Source organism: Simochromis diagramma, unplaced genomic scaffold (assembly GCF_900408965.1).
Source record: "Simochromis diagramma unplaced genomic scaffold, fSimDia1.1 OVJJ01000321.1, whole genome shotgun sequence".
In the NCBI taxonomy this organism is placed as follows: Eukaryota; Metazoa; Chordata; class Actinopteri; order Cichliformes; family Cichlidae; genus Simochromis; species Simochromis diagramma.
In genome coordinates, this window is record NW_024386772.1 from 11,214,042 (window position 1) to 11,239,656 (window position 25,615).

The following is a 25,615-nucleotide window of genomic DNA, read 5'->3' on the forward strand; positions in this document are numbered from 1 at the left end:
AAATGTCTTTTTGAAGTACAGTTATTTTCCAAAGCATGTCCCTCAGCCCAGCACACTTTATTCTGCATATCATTTATGAATCACAGAAAAATGGTAGTGTTATGAGTAAGAAAAATTACATTCGGGGATGTCTATGTTACAATAGCCAAGACATTAAACTCAACCTACCACAAAACACAAATAAACTAGTAATTAGTAAAAAAATATATATAGTTTGTAGAGTGCTAACAACTTTAAAAGTCAATATTTGCTATGACCACCTTTATTCTTCAGCACAGCCTTAATTCTCTTAGGTAAGCTTTCTTGTCATTTCTTTAAGTAGTCTTCAGATCATTTCTTTGTATTATGGTTGTGTTTTGTTCTGTTCTCTGTCAAACTGATCTCACGCTGCTTCAGTGATGTTAAGGTCCGGGCACTGGGGAGCCCAGGGCATGACTGATACTGTTCCATTGTGTGTTTTCTATCCAGGTATGTGTTTGCTGTGTTTGGGATCATTTTCATGCTGAAAAATAAAGCTGCAGGCAACCAGATCCTTTCCAGATAGTATTGCATGTTGGATCAAAATCTGATGGTACTTATCTATATTCATAATTCCAACAATATCAACATTTGACAAGATCCCCCAACAACTAACACTGGCTGAAATGTAGCCCTGGATCATGATAGAGCCTCTATGTTTGACAGATGGATGCTAGCTATTGTACCACTTGCCTGACCTTCTCCATACATACAGTATTGACCCAAATTTCACATTTGAGTTCATCACTCCATGAGGCCTGTTGCCAATGATTTTCAGCCTAGTTCTCATGTAATCTGGCATAACCTGACACAATAAATATACACTTTGGTATGTCACATTTTTTGTCTAATAGCTGAGAATCATTTTGGTGCAAGAATACAGTTTTATGGCTGTTTAACCGTTTTATCTTTGATATTTTTTGTAGATTCAACTAAAGAAATGGGAACTAAATGTTTTTCGCAACATACTGGTGTAACAAAAGTATCTAAAGGTGCCGTTTAAAATGTGCACTTCACGAAATGTCTCTTATGTGTAGACACAACAGCGAACTCTAATGAAAAATTTAGTCTGGCTCCTTGGAAGTAAACTAAAAAGAAATAAGTTTGTCTCTGTTTCCAAGACTTTTGCACAATATTGAGTCATTTAGAATGCTGTCCTCTTATCACATTGCTTAACCTTACTAATGTGAAATAATACAAGAGCTGTCTGTTAATTTCCTGCCTTTATGTTGAGCAAAATCTGCCATTTTTAGAGGAAACGTTTCTTGATTGCTCTCCATGGTGCTGATCCTGGAACCCCCGGAGAGGCGGAAGCTCTCCAAGGTACCAACAGTCCGGCGACAGTGTTTAACATGTGCCCCCTATAAAATCTGCAGTTGAATTCATTTTATCCTAGTAATAGGCGCAGCTGTTACCGCCCGTACCATATCACAATATAACAGGAATGAATATCAGAACAACGAGCTCTAATAATCAAGTCATGTAACGCTTCGGATTATACGTCCTGCCTTGCTTGCCGTAGGAAACGCGGAAAACAAAAAGAACTGAGGGCATGGTGTAGTCAGTTAGCCTGTTAGCCATTTTAGGCTATTTACTATCGTACAAAATGTTTAGCAAAAAGTGATATTTTTTGTGTTGATACGGGAGAATGTGGCGGGGATGTGGCTGAATAATGGGAAACGTCTTTGGGAGAAAGAGTCGACCTTCTCGTGTAACGGAGCAGGACAAAGCCATTTTGGTGAGCTGGTAGCGGTTATAGCATCCCCGTTATCGGGCTAGTGTTAGGGGTTGCACGGTCTTGTGCTGTGGTCACACGGCGAGATAAATTAATATCACCCGATGTGCTTACTGTTGGGTTTCTCTGCGACTCGTATCTCGTGAGAACTGTATTCCCCTCCTCCGTTTAGCACAGAATAGTCGTATTGGTTTCATAAAATATCTACTGAATGAGTACATCTATTTATAATATGCGACATCAGTTTATGGACCTCTTCCTTGTGTTTTTGTGTCTATTTCTTCGTTACTTTTTTGGTAGATAAAAAAAAAATATTGGGTACTCCTGTTTAACTGCTGCTTAAGGCAAATATCTAATATCTAATCAGCCAATTACATGGTAGCAAAGGATGTAAAAGATGAAGCTGTCAGGCAGGAGGCGAAGAGAAAGACCACAATTATGGATATATGGAAGGAGAGCGGAAGAGGATGCAAGAGATCGTCTTCTATGGAGGCAGATCTGCTGTTACATTCCTAAAGGCAGTTCTCTCAAAATGACCTGATGATGACAGAGTTCATAAGCAAATGAGCAGACTCCTTTGAGCTGATGAGAAGATAACAGTAACTACTACTCATTACCACCAAGGTATGCAGAAAAAACATATCTTCTGCAAGTTTCAAACAACATCGCAAACCTTGAAGCAGGTGAGGTACAGCAGCTAAGAACAGGAAAATTAGGTTACAGGTCACATGAGCTCACCAAAATTGCACCATAGACACTGAGATAGTAGGGTCAGAATTTGTAAACGACATGAAAGCATTGATCCACCCTGCCCATCTTGTACCAAATGGGCAACATTTAAATGCTGCATCCTCCCTGAGTATTGTAGCTGACTATGTCCATGACTCTAAGCACAGTCTATCCTTGTTCTCGTGGCTAGTTCCAGCAGAATAATGCGCCATGTCAAAAGCTCAGATCAACTCAAACTGTTTGTTTGATCGTGGCAATGAAGCCACTGTACTCAAATGGCCTTCACAGTCAGCACTGTGATTTGGTGTAACGGGTGGTGCAGATCTGCTGCAACTGTGTGATGCTGTCATGTCAGTATGAACCAACATATTTATCTAACTCATGGCTAGCAAGGTGTACCCAATAAAATGGCAAGGAATGTGTATATTAGAATAGAATAGAAAGTGTACTTTATTGGTCCCCGTGGGGAAAATCCCTCTCTGCATTTAACCCATTCACTCAGTGAAGCAGTGGGCAGCCATTGGGCGCCCGGGGAGCAGTGTGTAGGGACGGTACCTTGCTCAGGGGTACCTCAGGGTAGCTGTTCAGGGGAATCGAACCCCCGACCTTCCGATCATGGGGCCACCACTCTACCTACTGAGCTATCCCTGCCCTAATATTTATATTATATTGTTGTTGTTGTTGTTTTTTTAATTTTCTCGTTGGGGATTTTGTCCAGCAACTGAAGCAGCAGAGAGACAAGCTGAAGCAGTACCAAAAGAGAATCACCTTGCAGCTGGAGAAAGAGCGACGTCTAGCAAAGCAGTTGCTACAAGATGGCAAGAAGGAGTAAGCACAAGTCTCGATTTTACACAATATCTACCAGCATGTAGTTACACTACTGTGAATACTGGCAACAATGTAAACAAATGTATGGTTTACTTAAATATGGATAATGCTACTTAAAATTTCCCAAGTTAATGACTCCTGCACAGAGTCCGTTTTCTCTTTCGTAATTCAATTTACTTTATTCGGCATGCAGCGGTACACACTGTATTCGTACTGTAAACAAAAGATATTCTTTGCTATATGATGCTTTGTGTTTTCATTTGTTATTGCAGAAAAGTGCTGTTGCTTCTTAAGAAAAAACGGTACCAGGATCAGTTACTAGAAAAGACCGAAAATCAGATTTCAAATCTCGAGCGCATGGTAAGTTTCATAGCATCAGTCCACCAGGCTTTGATATTCAGTGCCAAGGGAGAGTGGACCAGTTCAATTCTGCAGTATTTAACAGTTTCCAAAATAACTGTTAATAATATGATTGCTTAAATGCAAATTGGTCCAAAGTTGAGAAGTCCATTGTGGCCTTAAATTCATTTGTGATACAATACTGTTTTGTGATTACTTGTGATTTGTTACTATATTTCATGCTAATCCAAACCAAAAAATAGTGTAACGTAAAGTGTTTGTTTTAACTCAGTCTCTCTTTAATCACTATTTTATGAGAAAATAAAAGGGACAAATACTATTTGATTTGTTGTTTTGTTTATTTATATTTCATGTAACTATTTTTACAATGTAATTGTTTGTCAACAGGTTCAAGACATTGAGTTCATGCAAATTGAAATGAAAGTCATTGAGGGACTTAAAGTTGGCAACGACTGTCTGAAGAGCATGCATGAGGTAGTGCTTTCCATTGTTTTTCCTGTACTATGCATTTTCAAAATATTTTAATACCACCTTAAGAGTTATAAACATGAGTGTATAATGTAACATTATGACAGATCATGTCAATAGAAGATGTGGAGAGAATCCTGGATGAGACACAGGAATCGACTGACTATCAAAGGGTAAAATGCCTTACTGATGTTTATCAAATATACCTGCACAGAACTATCATTAATACCGGTACTGCATGTATGCCAAAAATCAGCTGAGGTTTGATTAAACTACATGTCCAATAGTAATTATTTCCTTCATATTGTAGTGTATGTTCTGGGATGATACATATCACTTTAAGAGAATTTTTTAAATCAACGATTTAGTTTGTTTGTTTGTTTTTAATTTATTGCTTCATTTATGCACCTGTAGCAAATAGATGAAATGTTGGCTGGAGTCCTGACACAAGAGGATGAGGATGCTGTCTTAGCAGAGCTGGAAGCTATCACTCAGGTGGGTGTTACACTGCATTTTAAACCTTTGTTATTACTAAAAATATTTCCAAAGCATGCATGCTCTTTTGCTGTTATCGCCCCACTTCATCTAATAGTTACGCTCACCGAGGCTCCGAGCGTGACCGCAGCATTCAACTGCTGGCCACTGAGTGCTTCCACTTGAGCAATTATGTGGTTAAAGCTGTGATTCACGGTTGAGTCATGCAGGGATATCACACCTAAACTGAACGTTGCCATTTAATCTTAAATCTATAGAAATCTGGTTTTTGAAGAGAAGAAAACTGTGTTGCAAACTTAGAAGAAGAATTTTTAAGCTAATTACAATATAAATGTATCATAATAACACAGTGAATATGAAACAACTGTGGGTATGAATTTGGTTAATTCATTGTGATTAAAACCTCAGAAGATTATTCTTTTATGATGTAATTATTATCCTAAATTACACATTCACATGTCTGTCAAACTACATGCTGTAAATTACTATTTTTCACATTTGAACAAAGACTAGTTTTAAGAATCAGTTTGACACAATTATGCAAATAAAATTGTAGCGCAGTGGATATTATTGTATTTGAAGCTGAATTAAATGTGTTTCTTCTTAAAGACAGTTTTTAAATGCATACAAAAATATCCTCCCACACTGCTAGACCTCACTATTGTACAATGAAATCAGTTATACAAACCCAAATACTGCATGAATTACACCAGTGCAAAGAGCACTCAAATTTCTCTGTAGATTATCTTTACAAACAGGAAACAAACAAAAAACAACTCCTGAATAGAAAGCACATTATAAAGATTAACAAGTTGTTTTAAGATGAAAAAAGAAAAATTACCTGAATTGATTTTAGAAGAAAAAAAAAAAAGGAATATTATTTTATTTTGAAGGAGCTATAGTGTTTTGGAAACTGTGAAGTACGGTGTAAATGCAAAAAAAAAAAAAAAACCTAAAGAGGTAATGCATAGAAACAACATGAGACCTCCCAGAAAATGTCTGTAAGAGGGGCAATTAAAATGAATATATCTGAAAATCAATAGAATCATCTGGGGAAAAAACAACATCATTTATTGAGCAAAGAAAACAATTTTTTGCAGTTTTGCCTCTGAACACCACCACAGTGGATTTTTAAAAGATTTTTAGAAGGTTTAATATGAGGCCAAAAGAAATATCGGTGAAACTGAGAAAGGCCATCAGGCTAAAAGAACACAATAAATCTATCAGACATACGAAAAGGAGACAATGTTATGCCATGTAGGGGTGTCAGTGGATCTGGGCCACTAGTGTTAATTGATGATGTGCCTGCTGATTGAAGTAGTAGGAATATTTCTGAAGTGTACAGCGCGGTACTCTCTGCTCAGATGCAGGCATATACTGCAAAACTGACTCCAGCACATAGATAATGACTCGAGCATATATGTCCAAGCTTACTACAAAAGCAGCACAAGAGTTTCTCAAGGCAAAGAAATGAGATATCCTTCAATGGCCAAACGTGTGACCTGATCCCACCACAACATAGCTTTACAGTTATTAAATGCAAACCTGGATGCAGAACATGCCACAGCAGAGGATCTAAAGGAAAGAAACAAAGCATTTTGTTGATGTCCGTGGGTTCTAGACTTCAGGCAGTCTTTTGCTGCAATGGCTTTTTAGACAAGTATTAGAAACAGTCCTTATATTTAAAATTATGTTGGTTTATGTGACTGATTTTGAGTCTAGGAAAATGGAGGTTTGTGCATAAAAATGGATGTAATTCCTAGTTAATGGCATACTGTTTGCTGTACTTCAATCACAAATTGATTTCTAAAAAAATCTAAAATCCCTTGTTCTGGTGTGCCGAGCCAAAATGTCAAAAACTGTCTTTGTCCAATATATTATGCACCTAAACTAAAATTAAAATAAAATCGTTGTGCAACTTTTTGTAGTACTGCTTTGATAATGAGTCCACAAATTTTTCAGCTTTTCAGGAACTAAATATGTCAGCTGGCTTTCGTAATCTCTCTTTCTGAAACAGGAAGAAGACGTAGCACTTCCAGAGGTCCCCAGTGAACCAATACCAGAGGTCTCAGAAGCAGCTAAAGCAGAGCCAGGTACATCTAATCTTTCACTCAACAAATCATTCCTTAAACAACCATAAATTAGTGTTTGACGTCACACTATTTTATTTTGATTTTGTGTTTTCTAGAGAGGCGAGAAGCAAAGAACAAGCCAGACAGAGAGCTGTTGGCAGCCTAGTAGACTGAATGTGTGGTCTGTATCCAGTGTTAAGCTGCATAAAGAGGTGGATTTCTTTTTTTCTGGGATTTGGTATGTGAACACGGGACCTGCACACATCAGTGCATCTTCACACAATTTACAGCATCAGCACTGTCTGTACTTGGTTCACCGCTCCACTTAAGTCATGCATAAAGTGAAATATTCTATTTCTCTGTGTCTGATTTGGTTAGAAAGAGAAGTGTTGCATTGTAGCTGTTATTGTAGAATAACAGGAGTTTTTAGATGTCTTACACATTATTTACAGCTTTACATATTAAATTGAGCTGTTTGAACAAAACGCTGTCCTGTCTTTATTTGTCCACAACTGATTATTTTTTTTGTCTTTCTTGTTATTTTTATAAAATGAAAAATTAATAAAAATAATAAATACCAGTGAAAATATGCACCATACTTTCTCCAGAAGGGGGCACTCCTCACTTGTGTTTTTCTACACCGCACTCCACATAACAGGTGTCTTCATTTAGAGTGCCCTTAGTGAAGTGTGTACTTGTTGAAAGAAAATCAAAATCTCATGTTGCTAATATGTGGGTGATGTTTAGACAAGGAAGAAAATATAGTGTTTACAATCTGACACTAAGCAGCAATTAGACACTAATTAGCATGTACAATGCAGCTAACACAAATTATCCTATGAGGAAAAACAGCACCTATGGTGTAACAGTTACAGTGCGACTTCCCTAAAGCCTCATGTAATAGTAGGCATACTTGAGGCAGATTTACATGGTGTATAATGGCTTTAATCGGAGGAATATGGCTTAAATTCACCACACTGAGACTCTATCATTTATTACTGATTACTGGTGCGCATGGAGATAAACTGGCAGGATGATCCCACTACTTTAACCAGCTGTTCATGCTTAGTCATATATGTTTATAGGTTAAGGTATATGCTAGGTCCTATTGTGCATAACTCTACCAAGCTTATCATTGTAAACACTGGAGCGATATGAATAGATAAACATACATATTTTAAAATACATGGAATTTGTGGCTACGAGAACGAATTTGCCTCAAATATTTAGTAATGGTAGAGATTTAGGGGGCGGGCTCTAAATCTGCATTTTGACAAGATGGTGCTGCGTTCTATTACCGTGGGAAATAATGTTTTTAACCGTTTAGTATAACAAAAAACACGTCGCGCAACGTAGTAGAAATTTCGTTATGTGACTTTCATTGCCATGATAACGTAGGCTACCATGACAGCCTTTAATAATTGGTTTGGGTTTTTAAATTTTATACTTTTGGGGGATAAAAGCCCTCCCTTCATATTTTCTCATTCTTGTTTACCCCTAATCTATACGTCCGAATGTATTAGATTTTACTTTTAAACTTGTAAACAAAAGCTGGAAAATGTTATACTATGTTATACTTCTTTTGTTTAAATCTTCGCATCGCACACAATGTTTAAGAGATTGCGAAAAAAATAAAATAAAATAAAGGAAGCCCAACAAAAATCAGAACTTCCGAGTAGACCGTAAAGGTAGCATCGGACTGTCAGCTGTGGAGAGAGAAGGTGTGTTTAGTTAGTGGGTTTCGGGAGCGCAGAGCCACTCGGTCTCTTATCTCGCCTGTTGTTAGCTCGCACATTTACCCGTCTCTCCCCTGGTTTTTTTTTTTTTTTCTTTTCCCCTTTCTCTCCGCGGATACACGTTTAAAGTAAAAAAACAACAACAAAAAAACAACGTTTATGGTCCTGGCTGAAGATTTCACCATGTCTCGCACAGACGAGGTTCACCGTTTGACGGAAAATGTCTACAAGGTAAGGTTCAACTAATTAATAAAGTTCGGAGGTATATACGAGCATGTAATTTTAGCCGCAAAGTAAGCACTGCGCCGAAACTCAGCAGGTTACTATTATTATTATTTTTTATTTTTCACTTGATCAAAAATAATGTATTTTCCACCTCCCTGTACTTTTGCGTTCCACCACAACTTAAGGCAACACCTTTCTATCAAAACTGCAAAATCAAAGTCACTCACTCTTGCTATTCCTGCTCCTTGGCCTGTTGCATGAGTAGCCTACACCTATAGTGGTCTGCTTGAAGGTAGTGTGAGCTGTTCGTTGGTTAACTACTGGTTATTGAGCACAGCCTGCTGAAACATTAACATACTGCATTCCAGAAGTCGGTGCTTGAGTGGCACAAAAGCCTAAGCATCCTGTTGCAACAAGTAAATATTTGCCTCTTCAAACCTGTTCTTCTTAAAACTCAATGTGAACTGCGTTTGATTGCAAAGCCTCAATTCTGGGAAAGACACATTCTAGGTAAAAAAAATGAATGGAAGGGATTGCACCATCTAAGCCCACCATTTATTTTTTAGCTTTTTTCATGTCTCAGTATTTTTAATGCAAAACTTGTCTTCAAATTCTTTTTGTAGAAACAGCAATGGGTTGGATTTACAGCTGTATACTAAAGAAGAGCACCTAATGACAGAATAATAAGGAAATTTGCCATTTATCATCTACCAGTGCTTTCCCCTGTTGGTGTATACATGGCTGGAATGCTCATTTGATTATAGAAGTGGTTGATGAATAACTTAAAAGAGCTAATGCCCTAATCATGCACTTGTTTTCGTGCTGATTGCTTTATAATTTATTAAACCTCACTGCAGGCTTTGTTTAACAACCTTTGCCATGGTTTAGAGTTGCAGCCAGTAATGGAATGTCAACATAATCTCACCGTATGATGGCTTGCTCCTGTGTCTGCTCTGTAATATTCTTGGGTTTCCTTAATGACTTAGGCCTGCTTGAGGTGGTCTCTATCTTATATCTGTATATATATCTAGGTATTGATACGTGTAATAACCTAAATATACTCTATTGCTAGCTGTTTCCATGCAAAGCATAAGCCGGCAGAAGTTTTGCGAAACCCATGAATGAGTCAAGACGAGCTGTTCTGATACCTATAGGGAATTGAGGTATCAGAAATGAGCAGACATCTAGGGGTTCTTAGAGCCATAAATTGAAGTAAATGTTCCCAGCACTGGTTCCAAGTTTACCTGAATGCCCTTTATCATATGGGGTTTATACAAGTGCTTATTTTCTGCAAATGTTGGTAAATCAGTCCCTCCATAAAAGGGGGAAGAAAGAAATGCTCCAGATTCCCGAGTTCTTTGGGGAGAACAGACCCCTCTGCAGATTTTGGTGCTCATTCAAGTAAAAGCCCAGCAGTGAGTCTCTGTCTCTGGGGTGAAAACACCCTGTCAAAGCCCTGACAGTCCAACACTGATGGGCAGTAGAGTGGAGAAAGAGAGTCCCACTTCCAACACTGGGGAACTGACCCAGTGGCAAAAGCCAGGAGGTCAGAGAGTGAGTGTTATCTATAGTCACTGCTTCTTTGGCACTTTGTCATGCTTTTTTCACCAAACCTTGCAGCATAAAAGCAAGTTTCGTACTGTTTCTTTAATATTTCAAGAGTTCAGTGTGACCCATATCTCAGTGAGGGGAGAAACACGAGTCTTTTACTGTATACTGCGTGTTGTTAATGCAGTAGAGCTGCAATGATGAACTGAGTTAACAGTCAGAAATTATTCCACAAGTATCTGTGTTATTGTGTGTTATTGTCTTTATTCTGGTCATCCTTGAAACACAACTCTAGATATTGTCTGCCTCTCTACAAGATGATTAAGACTAGCTTTGGGTGTATGTTAACAGACACTTTTGCATGTTTTTAAGACATTATTATTTGATCCCGTCCTATGACCTTTAATTTTCACAAAGAAATGCAGTTTCAAATTTTTATAGTAGTTTAATTTTTGTGAGAAACAGAATATCATCCAAAAATCCAGGAAAAAAGCAAGTATTTGATCCAGTGCAACCCACCAAGAATTATGTCTCCTAATATACAGATAGCTATGTGCTATTTTTGTGGTACATGGATTACAATTAATCGATAAATGATCTAAACTTTTTATGAGTATAAAGCTGACCTGTCCTCTGAATCAGCTTCTTCCAGTCCAACATCTCTGCCAGCATGGGCAAGAGCAAAGAGCTCTCAAAGGATATTAAGAACAAGACTGTAAACCTGCACAAGGCTGCAACGGTCTAAAAGACAATCAACAAGAAGCTTGGTGAGAAGGTGACAAGTTTTGCTGTGACTATTTGGAAATGTAAGAAATATAAAATGACCGTCAATTGCCCTCAGTCTGAAGATCTTGCCTCACAAGGTGAGAAGGATCTTGAGAAAGCCGGCAGACACAGAAGGCAGTCGGGACCACAATCACCAAGAACACCACTGGAAACACATTACGCCTAGTGGACTAATATCTTGCAGCACCCATAAGGTCTCCCAGCTCAAGAAGGCACATGTTTAGGACCATTTTAAGTTTCAAGTGAACATCTGAATGATTCAGAGAAGGCTTGGAAGAAAGTGCTGTGTATGACCCAGAGAACACCAACTTCAAGGAGGTGGAAACATTATGCTTTGGGGCTGTTGCTTCGTGGCTGGGTCTTCCAGCATGACAACAATCGAAACACACTGCCAAGGCAACAAAGGAGTGGCTTGCTTAGAAGCACATCATAATCATGGACTGGCCTAGCAAGTTACCAGACCTCAGTCCTCCTCAGTAGAAAATCTTTGAAGAACCTTAAAGGATTTAGAGAGTTTCTATAAAGAGGAGTGGGCCAAAATCCATCCTGAAACATGTGAAAACCCAGTGACCACCAAGTGCTACGTCATATGTTGCTTGGAGATCAAATGCTTATTTCACTAAATGACAGAGAAGTTAGTTTATAGCATTTATTTAATTTAATGTGGGGGGGGTTTTCTAGATTTTTGCTTGGTATTCTGTGTCTCCCCATTTAAAGGAAACTGCTATGAAAATTGGAGACTTATCTTTTCTTGAAAGTGAGCAAACTTCCTAATTCAGCAGGGGGTCAAATAATTATTCCATTGACTGTATATGTGGCACAATCATTGTTTAATCAAGACAAAACAATTGAGCTGGATCAGTTATAAAAATTTTATTAACCATAGTTTACACTCAAAATAATGCAGTAATCAGCATGTTTCAGCACTTGAATCTACTGTTATGAGTTAAGATGCAAAATTATACATTGTCTGAGGCTGAAATGCAGACTGTCATCTTTAATTTCAGGGGAGTTTCAGCCAAACTGATGAAACAGTACAAGTCATGGCTTCTGTTACAGGATTAGATCAAAATGATAGAAAATGGATGCCTGAAAGTGCACAGAGGTAAATGGAAACTTCATCCACCGTATGATCACTGGCTTGGAAAGAAATACATAGTGATTGAATATTTCTTTGTGTTTTGCTGAGTAAGAGTCAAACTTGGAATCTCAAGTTGTTGTTTTTCATGTTAGACTTTTTTTGTGCTAATTGCCTGTGGTGATTGAACATGAATAGTTTTGTGCACCTCCAAGCGATAAACACAAAAATAATTGCTTTAACTTCCAAAACCTTGTAACCCTGCTTATCTCTCTGGTCTGTACATATCAGACAGCAGACAATAGTTGTTTGTCTGATTTGCAAGCAAAAAACTCCTGAGGAAGAGAAAATGTTAAAAAAAATATGCAGAGACTGTAAAGTCATTGTAGTCAGCAGTTGGGCAGGTACCGAGTAATCACTAGGGAGGTGAGGGGGGTAACTGCGCTGCTGTGAGTCATGTTAGCCCAGTTGAGAGTGTGTGTTTAACAGGGCTGGAACTGTAGGCATGGTGAGAGCAAGAGTGGGGATTCTGCATCTCACTCTGAGTATTGTTCCTTCAGCAAAGGGCAGAGACACTCCTTACTTTCCAGAGATGACTTTATCTTAATCAACAAGGGAGTCAACTCTGTAAACCCAGCAATCCCTGCATGATCCTCCATGACTCACTTCAATTCTCCTCCCTCACGTAGACTGGCAGTTCCAGACGAGGTGACTGGTATATAGTCATTCCTGTGCTGACACAGGGAGACAGATACTTAAGACTGACACTCAGCGCTTGCATGTTTGAGAACGTCTGTGTCTGCACCGCTGTCATCTCCACCAGCTGGTCATGCCACCGGCTGCCTGTGAAAGGTGGTGGCCTAGATCAAGCCTCTTAGCATGCCGCTGGATGAAGTCTCAGACTGACCTGGCTCGGGAGGAGGGGAGGACAAGATGAAGTGAATAAACAGATTAGAGCAAGCCTGAATGCAGCTTCGAAAGAACAGAGCTGTGTGCTAAGCCAGTCAATAGTGCAACCTCTTAATTGCTAACATTATATGCTGCTCTCCTGAAGAATAAATAACATGGACGTTTACATCAAAGCTAAACGCCCCGTGGAAGAATGTAACTTTTTCTTGTATTTCTTCACCCTTTGTCACAGAAAGTATTGCGTGTTCTGCCCCCGATACAATGCAGTGCAGGTTTTGAACACACCCTGACAGGTAAGGAAATAAAAGGGTGTGGCTCATCACCACTAGCCCTCAGGACAGCGCCGTTTTCCCATGGAACACCACTCCCTAAATGTCAACACAGCCCGGAAGCCAGTAGATGCCATTTTCTCAAATGTCTGTTATGAATGTGGCAAAATAGTCGTTTGACGTTAAGTGGATCAAGCGCGTTCTGCAGTGCGCTCTTGTTATTTGATCTTCATTTTGTGGTTGCCTGATAGCGGCTGCAGTATGTCTGATTAAAGAAAAAAACCCTCATCTGAAATGCAGTTTCTCTGCCTAAAAGACATCTTGTTATGTAATAGGTTTCTCTCTCAGTTGCAATATTGTCGTGACATTCACTACACTCAAATGAATGTTACTCTGGTGATGATAAGAGAACTACAGTTTCACCACAATCTCATGTGGGAGATCTGAACAGGTGGTCTCTTAGCAACAACGTGCCATTATTCTTATGTGTTTCTGTCATATCATTGTGCTAAAAGACTTGCAGTTGGTGAAGGGCTAGAGAAGGCGTGTGAGAGGGAGGAATAGCAATAGAAGGATAGTATTTTTTTTTTCTTCAAATATGGACATGTTTATTTCAGAAAGGGAATAAAAGGAGATGTAGAGCTAATGAAATGCTTACTAAAAGCCCCAGAAAGGATCTAGTGTAAACCAGCCTCTTTGATGTATATACAGTGCTGTGTGTCATTTGTGTGGTCTTACAATAAGAAGTTGTCTGGAGCTGCATAAGTGAAAATGCCATATATTGTTTTATTTGCCTTTTTCCTTGCCGCACGTCAAATAAGGCACCACTTGTCTTATAAAATGCAATTTAAAGGAGTTTAAAATGACTTGTGCTTCTGAACATCTGCCCCCAGAATATAGTGTTTCAACAAGTTTATTCCTGCGGTGCCTAGGGCCTTGAAAAGATTGCATTATGCACTGCAGGAGATATCATAACATTCATTGCCTTTGGAACAGCAGATTTGTTCCCTGTGCCTTTGACTGCGATGCTGAGAGAGGACTATTGCTCCACACACCCACCTTCTCTGCACGTCTGGGGGCGGATGGTTTAGAGACATTCTCTTTTCTTTTACTCATCATTGCTTTTTTTTTTTTTTTTTTTTCTTTTTTTCCAAGGGCATAGACTGGCGATGCTGACTGCTAAATCCAAAGCTACACTCCAGTGACTCAAACATGCTTCATGACAATCACTGATCATTAAGGTTGATTTGAAGTCACCCTGTTAGCATGGCTACTCTCCCGAATGTAGAGGATAGAAAGAAAATGTAAAAGAATATAGAAGGATTTTGTTTATTTTAGAAAAATAAAGCGTTCAAGTGTTGCCAGTGAAGAAGAAGAAGAGATGAAGAGAAGGAAAAATAGATGGAGACATTCCACATCCTTGTTGAAATAGTCCCTAATTACTGTGGAGGGTGAAGCTGTAATTACACAGACAGAAAGAGACACGGAGACAGAAAATTTCAGTTCGTACTGTGTCAGTGGACACAATGGTCTTGCATTGATGGGCCATGAACTAGAGTTAACATGCCTGTGGCCGCTCTTACTCTATGCATCTGTGGCAAATGCTGCTACTTTCAGTAGGATTGGCTACACTACACCCACAAGGCCAGCTCAACAGGCAGCCACAGTGCTCTTCTGAGGCCCAAGCCAGTTGTACTTATGAGCAGAAAGTCAGTAATGCTGCATGGATACCCAGATGGTTTGAATGTTCCTTTAGGTGAGAACATTTTGACGCAGCCAAATTTTGCCATTTGGATATAAAATGAGTAATGCAGCAGATTTGCTGCTCTGCCACTGTAAACTTTCTTTTTTTTTTTTTTTTTTGTAGAATTCAAAAGACCTTTATCTATATCCATCTATATCTCAGAATGTACATGTATCTCAATGAATCAGCATCAAAAACAAAACAAAACCAAAAAAAAATCTGTGGCAAAACAATGCCACCCACATGTTATTTTCAAATTAATCAAGCACTTAGTTGACTGACACTGTGGGAAGCTTAAATGGGAAATTTGCAGTTTCAGTTTGTTTAGGTGTTTTCTTTCTGTTTTGGAATGTGGAGAAACTGGAGTGTTACAGGTAGTTCTGTAGCAGTAGGATGCTTGCACAGTACAACACATATTTTTCATTGTATTTATTTGTTTCTTCATTTTTATAGAATTGCCCGCAAGCTTTCAAACTGATGTGCAAACATGTTCATTTCCTATACATCCAGCCAGTGACGTAACCTAAAATACAATGAAAGATTTTCTCAGATTCAACATTTTCTATTTTTCAATTTGAAAGCTAAAATCATATTTTGAGGGATTTGTGGGAAATGCATCCCTTTCCTCCACAAAAGGAAAAGGATCTTTTGCTGGTAAAAGAAATAAAGCTAGCAAATAAGTCTGGTCTCGGTTGCTGTGGTAACCAGTGTCTGCACTGAGTTAGTTGAATGGCTGATGCTGAGGTGGATGAGGGGGTCACACTAGCTGCAGATGACAGAAAAGCAAACAAACACAGTAAATAGTTGGTCTCTGGTGTGTATGTTATTTGTCCGGCGGAGACAGAAGGGGACATTTCAGTTTAAAGGTGAGGAAAAGATAAAGTAATTGTTTGTAGAGGGCTTGGTTTTTCCTACTCAATCTGAGACCCCTTAGAGACAATTATGGACCCCAAAAGAGTCTTAAAAAAAACTCATGTCTGCTCTGTTATACTGAAATTTGCCAAAGTGCCTTTTCGTGACTGATATTTACAGTAGGGGGCATCTCCAACCTGACAAACCCTTTTATTTCTGTGTAGCATGCAAGGCATTATCATTGAATTGTTGCAAACCCTGACTGAGTTCACAAATAGAGCACACAGGAACTGCTGATATTTACCCTCTGCGCTGCAAGTTAATAAGAGTATAGTACAAATCATAAATTCACCTTTTTATTCCCATCTTACCAGGAGCATGTTTACATGACAGAGGATGGAAAGTAGACTACTGTTGGCAAGAGGCGATGTATGATTTATAGGCTTTTTTTGCAACAGTTTATTTTCAGTGTTTACATAGTTCCTGACATGAGTCTTTTTGGACTAATGACCATGACTGTAGATCTGCACGAAACCCTTTCCACTGTTTATGTTCACAATAAAAATAAAACTTATTCAAAAAATTGGATGACATTTAATACAAGCGTCTAAACCTGCACTGGGTTGTTTCACTACATTTCAAATTTTTAGAAAAGGTAAACGGCTTGTGTGGCACAGCAACATCATTATCTGTGACATAAAAGCCAGCGCTGAAACTGTCAGGAGTTGTTGCAACCAAAGCACATTGTTATAGGAAGAACGTCTCTGTTCTATTTTATATCGATGCCTGTGTTTGACATGAGTGATGCGCAACACTTGAGTGTGCACGCTTCCATAACAAAGGAATGGAGGAGCTGTTTTTGAAGTCTACAAACTTTTTTTTTTTCTGCTCATAATGTTAAAGTTTTCTCCCTTCAAGAGAACTTGGAAAGGACACACGCATTCATGTGGTATTCTGAGATTTGATTTTTACCTTGGCTTCCACTGAGAGCACATGATGTGCAGCATTAGTAAGGCTTTAAGTATGCGAAACTGCGAACTGGCCATTGGCATCTGCTCAAAGCGTATACCTCTGACTTAAGCGCATGCTTTGCATTGTTGTTTGCAGTTTACTGTGTTTCAGCAAATGATAAAACTGCCCATCCTATCTGAGTATACGCAAGAAGTCAAAACACTCAGTTGTCTAATTTTAAGTGTGACGTTTAAATGGAATTTACTTTCTTCTAGTGAAATGTGATAAAGTTTGGAATGCATTCCCTTAGACATGTGTCCTATTTCCAATATGCCAACTGTCTCATTAGTTCTAACACCAAAAAAAAAGATTTCTGATAAGCTGTGACCAGCCTTAGCACCAAATTGACTGGCTTAGGAGAAAAACCCAGGATGGCATAGCATAAACAACCAGAATACCCTCTGACAGGTACCCAGATATATTCAAATCCAGCACCACTGCTACAATCACAGATTATTTTTTTTTAAAATTTTAGCTAATTTAATTGTCTAAAGATTTCATTTGTACCTTGATTCATGTGGTCGATGTGACAATGAAAGGAAACGTATATGAAAAGAAAAATCCCAGTTAAACAGTCTGAGTTTCGTGACCACACTGTAGAGACATCGTTTGGCCAGCAAGGGGTTTTCTCCCAAGAAATGATTTAGTCAAGGTCCCGTCTGAGGTCGACGGTCTTGATCCCATGTTAATAATCATTCAGTGCACTCAGCTAGACTGGAGATCACACTGGAGCCAAAATATTTGGTCCTAGTACACTAATTAGTTCAGGTATCAGTTGCCCTCCAGCTGATTGAGACTCATTCTTTGCTTATGCACCCTCATTATTAAGAAAGAGAAAGCCAAATGGCATTTTTGCCACTAGTCAGTCCACACAGTATCCACTTTCTTAACATTCTTCCCTAATAACATCAGCAGCTCTGGCAGCTTCTCTCGGCTCTCATCATGTGATAGGTCCTTACAGTCCTCACAAATGCAGTAAATGGCAGATTCAGCGTTCATGTGATCTGGGCATTTATGTATTTATTTAATTTTTTTTAGGCCTGTGACAAGTTGCTATGTTGAAGAGGAAGTGAGAAGGAATGAGAGAGGGGAGGGTGAGAGGGAACAGATGATGGCTTCCTGGCTTCTGATTGCGCGTGATTCCCCCTGGTTCTAATCAGCTGGTGTTAGTTTCAAATTGCCCCCTTTGCATGTCATTACAATGTTTGTGTGCGTAGGTGTGTGTGTGACAGAGGAGGACAGAGTGAGCAGAGATGAATGAATGTCCCATAATTTGAATCTGCCATCTAGATGCATCGACCTTGTTTCGATTGTTGCTGCTATGGTGAGGGGAAACATTAATTTGTTTAGTGCGCAGAAAGAAATCATTTTTTACGTCGCCTAATAAAGTTTTCCTCTAATCCTCCTTTATACATGCACTCATGCACGCCCCACAGTTCTCTGTATTCTCCCTGTCTCACCTCTGCAGCACAACTGGGTGTCAAAGAGATCTGATTAATTTTGCAGGAGACATTAGTCTGCCCTCCTTTGATTGTCTCCCTTAATTTTTTGCTCCGAGTGCTGATAATGAATTCAATCAGTCTTCGTGTAGGCAGTGACGAAATGAGCAGACTCTTCCTCTCAGAAGAGGAGAAAATGACTCCAGCCTTGACTTATTTCTTATTTTATGAATTCTTTAATTAGAAGATGATACAACGAGTTTGAAAAGAGGGGGATACAGTAGCCAATTATACACCTTTTCTTCGTAATTCATAGAATATTTCATCCTCACAGTTTTCTATTCAGTCATCTACTTGATAGCTCTCCCTCTCTCTCTCCCTGCCTTTCTGTCGCACAACCTTAAGTGTCTCCTGGCCCCATTTCCCAATTAGCTGTCACAATTAGGGTAACAATGTAGCACAAGAGAACTGGGATGACAAATTTAGCAACAATGGGAAGAGATGAAGAAAGAAACTACCTCACTTTTTTTTCACTTCTTCACTTCCCTTAACTACATGTCATTTAAGTTCTATTGTAATTCATGTCTCTTATATAATAGTTATATCAGTAGCTAATCGCATAATACTGTAAATTGGCTCCATAGCTGCATGCATTACTGTCTGTTTATAGAGTGACTGTGTGTGTGTGTGTGTGTGTGTGTGTTCGGAACGTGGAAGAAAAGGCAGCTAGGCTTGTGTCACATACCTTTGGCCTCTTCAGTGGGAGAATGTTCTGTAATGATGCTGTACTGGGCCTAGCTTTTTTTTTTATGTAATCCTCCCACCAGTTTTAAACACCACCACTCTTTATTATAACCACTTGTATCAATGTAGGTGTGTGCACGAGTACACACACATGTATTTGTGAATTTGTGATACACACGTTTGTGTAACCTCTTCAATGAGATGCACTGAATAATTTAGGAATAAATATTTTCTCAGCAAGGTCCTGAGGGTTGTCTTTAATCTCCCCAGAGGTAGAACAAGCAGGGATACAATTTGTATTGAGGTGCTATGTGAACTTGAGATAAGGTTCTCAACCAATTATATTTGTATCCTTTGAGTGTGTTAGTCTAACGGAGCCGGGGGGAGAACATTAGAATAATTTATAATATGCATTTTACTATTGTTTCATCGTAACTTTGCAATAAGTTTATTTAAAACAATTATTTTTATTAAAAAATAAAATAAGTAAGCAGACTAAAGAGTAAGCAGACCACTGAAGAGTCTGTAGGACGTTGTTGCCTTGTGTGTGCTTGTATCTGTATAAGAACAAAGTTTCTCACTGTATTGTTGTTCCACGGTGCACTGTAGACTTACCATGAGTCCATTTTAATTGACAGCTAGACTCAGTCAACAGAAGAGGAGGAGGACTCTAAAAGGCTGTGACTTCTGATTTTAGCCAAACAATATAGGATCCTGAACAACTCTTCCTTGTCCTTTTGCTCACTGGTAGTGTTGCTTTGACCACAGCAAATGCTAAAATACTTCATATGTTTTGCAGAGATTTGTGGGTTTCTAAAATAAAGCTATAGGAGTGGGGTATAGCTTCAAAATTATATTACAATATTTCTAGAAAAGTTGGAAGAAAAATATTTAATCTACTGAGCAATGTAACCTCAGTAGTGTAAAAGGTTTTTTTTCCAATGAGCTACTGTCATTGATGTCAGACTACCTATTTTGAAGTGTGAATTTTCTTAAACAAGGTGCCAGCTGCAGCGGGTTTATAGTGCAGTAGTAGTGATACAGCAATATATCCGATGACACAGTCAAGTCAAACGTAAACACAAAAGTAGCAAGGAATTTATATCCACCGCCCTCTTTCCCTGGTATATGGAGCACAACTAGTGAGCATTCCAGCGGTACTCAGTGGAGCATTTGTTTAAGTGCGAGTCGCTTATCTCTAGCTAGTTTCTCCCCCTTTTGTAGCCTGGTTGTCTGGAACAGTGTTTTTGTCTCAAGTGGTGAAACAAGTTTGTTATTTTCACTTTTAGCGGGAACATTTTTCTCGCATGTTTTGCAAAGTACTTCGTTCTCTTGGAGGTTATTAAAATAGCTGCCTGTTTAGGTACTAAATCATCACCTGAGATGGACACATGGCTCTGACTCTCAGACATGCCCGAGTGTGCTAGAACGTAAAGGCAAATTTATTACTGGCATTAGCAGGGACAATATGATACGGGACATCCCTGTAAAGCAAAATACTGAAACAAGAGCAAAGACTAAATTACTATTAATCTGATGTGTTTCTTTGAAATATAATTAACAGTATAAGCAATGTTTAAGCATTGGTAGTAAACATTTGCTTCAGAGCTTCTTTAGTTATATAAAAAAAAAATGGTGGAGAATCTCAGGTATTTAACTCCTAGTGGGGGTTGGCCCCTTTGGAGGTGTTTGCTTTTTAAAGCACTCAAGACTCTCATGACATGGATGATTGCAAACCTACACAGATATTTAACTAACACTATATATACACAGTAGTGGCCCACAAGTTGTATCTATATCCAGTTTATAATATAACGCAGAAAAAGATGTTTGGGTAATTGAGGAATAGTGTCATCACATGATTTGTCCTGCAAACCAACTTGTGACTTCATTGATTACAGTGGTCTAGCAAGGTCTTTAAAACATGCACAGCACAGCTCTGAAGGCAGTGGTGTGAAATTGCTAGTTAATATAATGAATGAACAACAACCTTTTTATTTTTCTCTTTTCTCTTGACCATTTTGAAAATGTAAATCCTCTACAATAAAGCATCACTTCTTCTTTTGGCTGCTCGCTTTAGGGGTCACCACAGCAGATCATTTGCTTCTATCGCACCCCATCCCTAGCATCCTCTTTTATCACACCAATCCACTGCATGTCGTACTTCATTACATCCATGAACCTCTGTGGTCGTCCTCTTTTCCTCTTCAACATCCTTTCTCCAGTATATCCACTATCCTCCCTCTGCACATGTCCTATCCATCCCAGCCTTACCTTTCTAACTTTACAAACTCCTCAGCCTTTATGGTTTTCCTTTATAGGGCAAAAGTCTATCAGGTATTGGTTATAAGAATATTGTTGACAGACAATAAAAAATGTTTGTAGCAATACTTAAAACTATATCCTAGTTGAATACCTTTTAAATTGCATTTGCCTATAGATGTATAGATCTAAACCAGTAAATCAGAGTAAATGAGTCATTGATGGTGACTTGTCTTTTGGCATTTTGATGTTATTACTTGTAGTTTGCTCCAGTTTTACAATTTTTTTTTTTTTTTTTTTTTTTGTAAGCGGAGTCATAAAAAGGTGTAGTAATTTAATTACTTATGATAAAGAAAAATAATAGGCAGTTTATATCTTACTCATTTGGACTTTCACTATAGATGGATTACATACATATATGGTGCTGCTCAACTTTTGGCACAGTTTAAAAAAGCAATAAGGAAAAAAACTGGCAGAAAAATGAAGGGAAAAGCAAAAATGCTGAAGTCTGAGTGAGGATAAGAGGCCCATGATTTTCAGGATGGGCTGATGGGGTTTTAGCTTGACACTAGTGGCACCTTACCATATTATTTTGCCACTGTGTGGATTCAGGCTAGAAGTAGATTATAAAGTGTTCTCCAGCGGTATTGATGGTTGGTGGAGACTGCTGCTGCTGCAGCAGTGTTGTAGTTGTCTCTCTTTCCCCCTGGCTATTCCTGACTATGTGACTAGGGACCGGCTAATTGGAGGAAGCCCTGGAGAAGTGCAGGAGGAAGGAGGGGAGGAGAAGGGAGGTGGTGTTGAGAAGTGTCAGGAATCATGCATTCTCAGCATTTTACACTGCACCTTGGAGTGTATTGGGATACAGTATTTCCAGAGCAAAACAGTGTAGCTTACTGATCCAGCCAAAACAAAAGATATGACTTCTGCGACTGGTTATTATAAAAATGAGAAACCCATTAATAAAATGCTTGAATTTCACTGAACCAGTACTGCAGCACACAGTTCTTGGAAAGGCCGTTAGTACAATTAATCACACTGTAAGCTGGATGTTTTGTCAGGCATTCAAAAGGCAGCAACCCTACAAACACGGCCGAGAGCTATAGTTCAGTAACTCCTACCCCTAATAAGATAAAACTTTAAGACGTATTACATTTGAATTGGTAAGTTTACATTTGAATTTGTTAAGACACCAAACCCCCTTTTGCACTATGCTGTAAACATGTTTATTTCTACTGTGAAGTTGGGCATTTTAACATGGCAGTCTATGGGGACCGACTCGCTTTCCGAGCAAGCCTCCAGTAATCATTTGAGGAACTGCAGCTTTTTGGCACGTCGACTTTGGCTCCATATTTCAGCCCCAGAGGTTGCCTCTTGGTCTGTACACTGGTATGTGTTCTGTATATAGCTGTTTACTTTATAGAAAACTGCTTTTGTGCACCTGGAGAAGCTTTGCATATAAAGAGAATGTGAGGCAAACAGTGGAATAGCGAATAAATAAAGCAATATGCAAGTCTTTGCTCTTGACTTACAGTCTAATGATAAGTAAATGGCCAACCTCCCATCTATTTCTTGTTTTCTTTTTCAGACCATTATGGAGCAGTTCAATCCCTGCTTACGGAACTTTGTTGCCATGGGGAAGAACTATGAGAAGGCCCTTGCCAGTAAGTCCTTTCTTTTTTTTTTTCTTTCATGCTCCTGTTTCACTGCAGATTTAGGCACTTAGCCAAGAAAACACTCTGTTTCTTTCTCTTTCTTTATCTCACACACACACACACACACACACACACACACACACACACACACACACACACACACACACACACACACTCTCTCTCTCTCTCTCCCTTGCTTTATGTATCTAGCTACATATTCTTTTTTGTGCATTTTAAAAAAACCCTACAAAATGTATCCTTATGTTAAATAGGCAGACCTAATCATTTGGTGCAGAGCTTCTGGCATTGCTTGTACATGGTTATAGAGGTGTAGTCAGAGCAACACAAAAGACCTCTAATCTAATTCAAAAGCGAGGATAGCTCACTGTCAGCAGTCAGATTTACAAAGGAAAACAAGTGTGTGTGTGTGTGGCTGTGTGGCTATGTGCTTGTGCTTGTGCATTTGTTTGTTGGAATCCCAAACACTTACAGCCATGCCTTTTGAATTTACTTCCTGATTTGAGCTGCTTTTAGAAAATCAGGTCAGGACATTGTACAGAGTTGTCCTTTCTCACATGTAGCACACAGCAGTGTTATCTCACTGCTGGAAACTGTACTGTATTTAATTTAGGCAAGGTAAGGTAGGATGTGCAGGATGACCACTTGCTGGCTGTGAATTTGCACAACTGTTACTGTGCAGGCATTATTCCCACATCACATGGACTTTGCAGGAGGTAGCAGCTTAAAGACCAGTTCATGTTCAATCTGACTGTGTCCAGCATTTGCATTCTCACATAAATCCTTGTTGGGCATTGTTTAGAAAAATTTGGCATTGTAGGGCATGTGTGAAAAATTAGTTTTAAAAAGACTGTCATACAATGTGTTCCTCAACCATAACAAGACCTCCCTCTGCCAGTCCAACTCATCCTACTATTAAGGATGTTCTCTTCCCTAACAAGTCTTTTTCTTTCCGTTGATGCACAATAACTAATCCTGTCCTTGGTTTAAGTAGGAAACAGACTGGTAGGCTCTCACAGAGCCATTAAAGACCCACTTTGCAGAATTGGCTAAACCCAAGGGACTAAGCAGCTCTCATTTGAGGGGGCTGGGGATGGGAGTGCACACCATATCCATATGGTGCAATCACTGAAATTATCCCACACCAGAAATGCCAAAAGCCTTCACTAATAGGCCTGCTTGGTCTGGGTATTAGAGTATTACAGGTTTTCCAACACAGCATTCAGTCAGTGAATTTCACAGTGGCTGGTAAGTGTAAAAGCAACAAATGCTGCGACTGACTGAGTCTAACTGCCAAGCCAACAGAGCCTGTAATTTTTTATACAAGTCCCCTGACAATATGATGATTTTGACACACTTACAGAAAATCTTTACTGTCTCGATCAAGATGTGTTATCCCTCCTCAGAGTGAAGGATGAGTGAAGGATCAGTAGCTCTCAAATAAACCCCTCCCCTACCATTTGCCTGCCGTGCAATCAGAGATCCAATAATCCTCTCCGTCTGTCTCTCTGAACCCCTTATCACACATTTCATTAGATAGACCCACCCGTATAGATCCAGCTTATCTAATCAGCCATTCTTCAGTTACAGAGACACTATCACACGTGCTACAGCAGCAGCATCAGCAAAAAGAAAGTGTCTGTTGCTGGGAGATCTGCAAGAGCTCTCACAACCCCCCCTACCACACATGTGCAAACTCACATGAACTGACACTCACACATTCACACTTTCCACATCAAGGCAGGCAGGAGGCCTGTTTGACATAACGGAGAGGACTCGGCTATGATGCTCTGAAGGCTCTGCTCTTATTTCTCTGGTCTTTCCCATGCAGTAGAGAAAGAAGGAAGCACAGGCCATCTCCTGCCATTGACTCAGCTGTAATTGGGATTAGCATTAGCATATGTCCCTCAGCCTCGGAGACTTCCCTTATTGCAGGGCAGCTGCATCTGTCTGCTAGAAATAGCTTGCCCCTGCCAGGACATTGTTGTAAATGCGCCTCTCACCTGGAAGCTGTCTGAAAGGCACAGGCCCATCTGTCACCTGGACTGCTGTTGAATTCACCTCAAAAAGCACTGGCCATTATTTGCTGGAGATTGTCAGACTGGTGGAGGACTGCATGGTAGTAAGGCAGAAATCACTGGAAGCTGACTCTGCCCTGTGTGACCTTTGTTAGCCTGGTCAGGTGCAGTTGAAATGATAGTGGCTGAGGCGGATATTGATTTGTGCAGCCAGGACGACTCCTTATTTAGCCGCAGAGCAAATACAAGCAGAACGACTGCCCATTTGGATTAACTTCACTGATTGTTTTTGTGCATGCATGGAGCAAAAGTCAAACTTTCTGTGTGTGCACGAGTAGCCCCTTATTGGTCACGAGACCTACAGCCATGTGCATTCACTGTATGTCATGTGAGAATTTTAGAAACACTGTATGCTTTATGCCTTGCATTAGTGCTAGCGGGGAGCCTGTGGAATCATTGTCTATACAGGTGTACGAGGCTTGTCAATCAGCAGCCAACACAGTCACTGTGTCACCCTGCTGTGGGGTGTTCAAACATATTGACATAAAAGATTAAATGGAATGGAAGAAGCAAAAGTGCAGTGGCGATTATCAGCATGTGGTTAACAGCATGACAT

The 25,615-nt window shown here is 39.4% G+C and overlaps 2 protein-coding genes across 5 annotated transcripts in view; both read left to right on the top strand.

Moving 5' to 3' along the window:
- The first annotated feature begins 1,418 nt into the window (after window positions 1-1,418).
- Window positions 1,419-7,190, top strand: LOC120744284 (charged multivesicular body protein 6-A-like). Its single transcript, XM_040048578.1, has 8 exons — window positions 1,419-1,756; window positions 3,201-3,310; window positions 3,583-3,670; window positions 4,058-4,144; window positions 4,246-4,311; window positions 4,553-4,633; window positions 6,651-6,726; window positions 6,822-7,190. The coding sequence occupies exons 1-8, from the start codon at window positions 1,691-1,693 to the stop codon at window positions 6,869-6,871; spliced, it is 624 nt and encodes a 207-aa protein (XP_039904512.1). The 5' UTR covers window positions 1,419-1,690; the 3' UTR covers window positions 6,872-7,190.
- A 1,243-nt stretch (window positions 7,191-8,433) lies between these two features.
- Window positions 8,434-25,615, top strand: part of baiap2a (BAR/IMD domain containing adaptor protein 2a) — a 51,471-nt gene continuing 34,289 nt past the window's right edge. For 3 of the 4 annotated variants that reach the window (XM_040048533.1, XM_040048516.1, XM_040048523.1), the window contains exons 1-2: window positions 8,435-8,672; window positions 22,897-22,972. In XM_040048533.1, the coding sequence (XP_039904467.1) occupies window positions 8,601-8,672; window positions 22,897-22,972 (148 nt within the window). In that variant the 5' untranslated portion in view covers window positions 8,435-8,600. Of the gene's footprint in view, window positions 8,673-22,896; window positions 22,973-25,615 lie in introns of all 4 variants that reach the window. The other variant, XM_040048506.1, reaches the window with a different exon arrangement.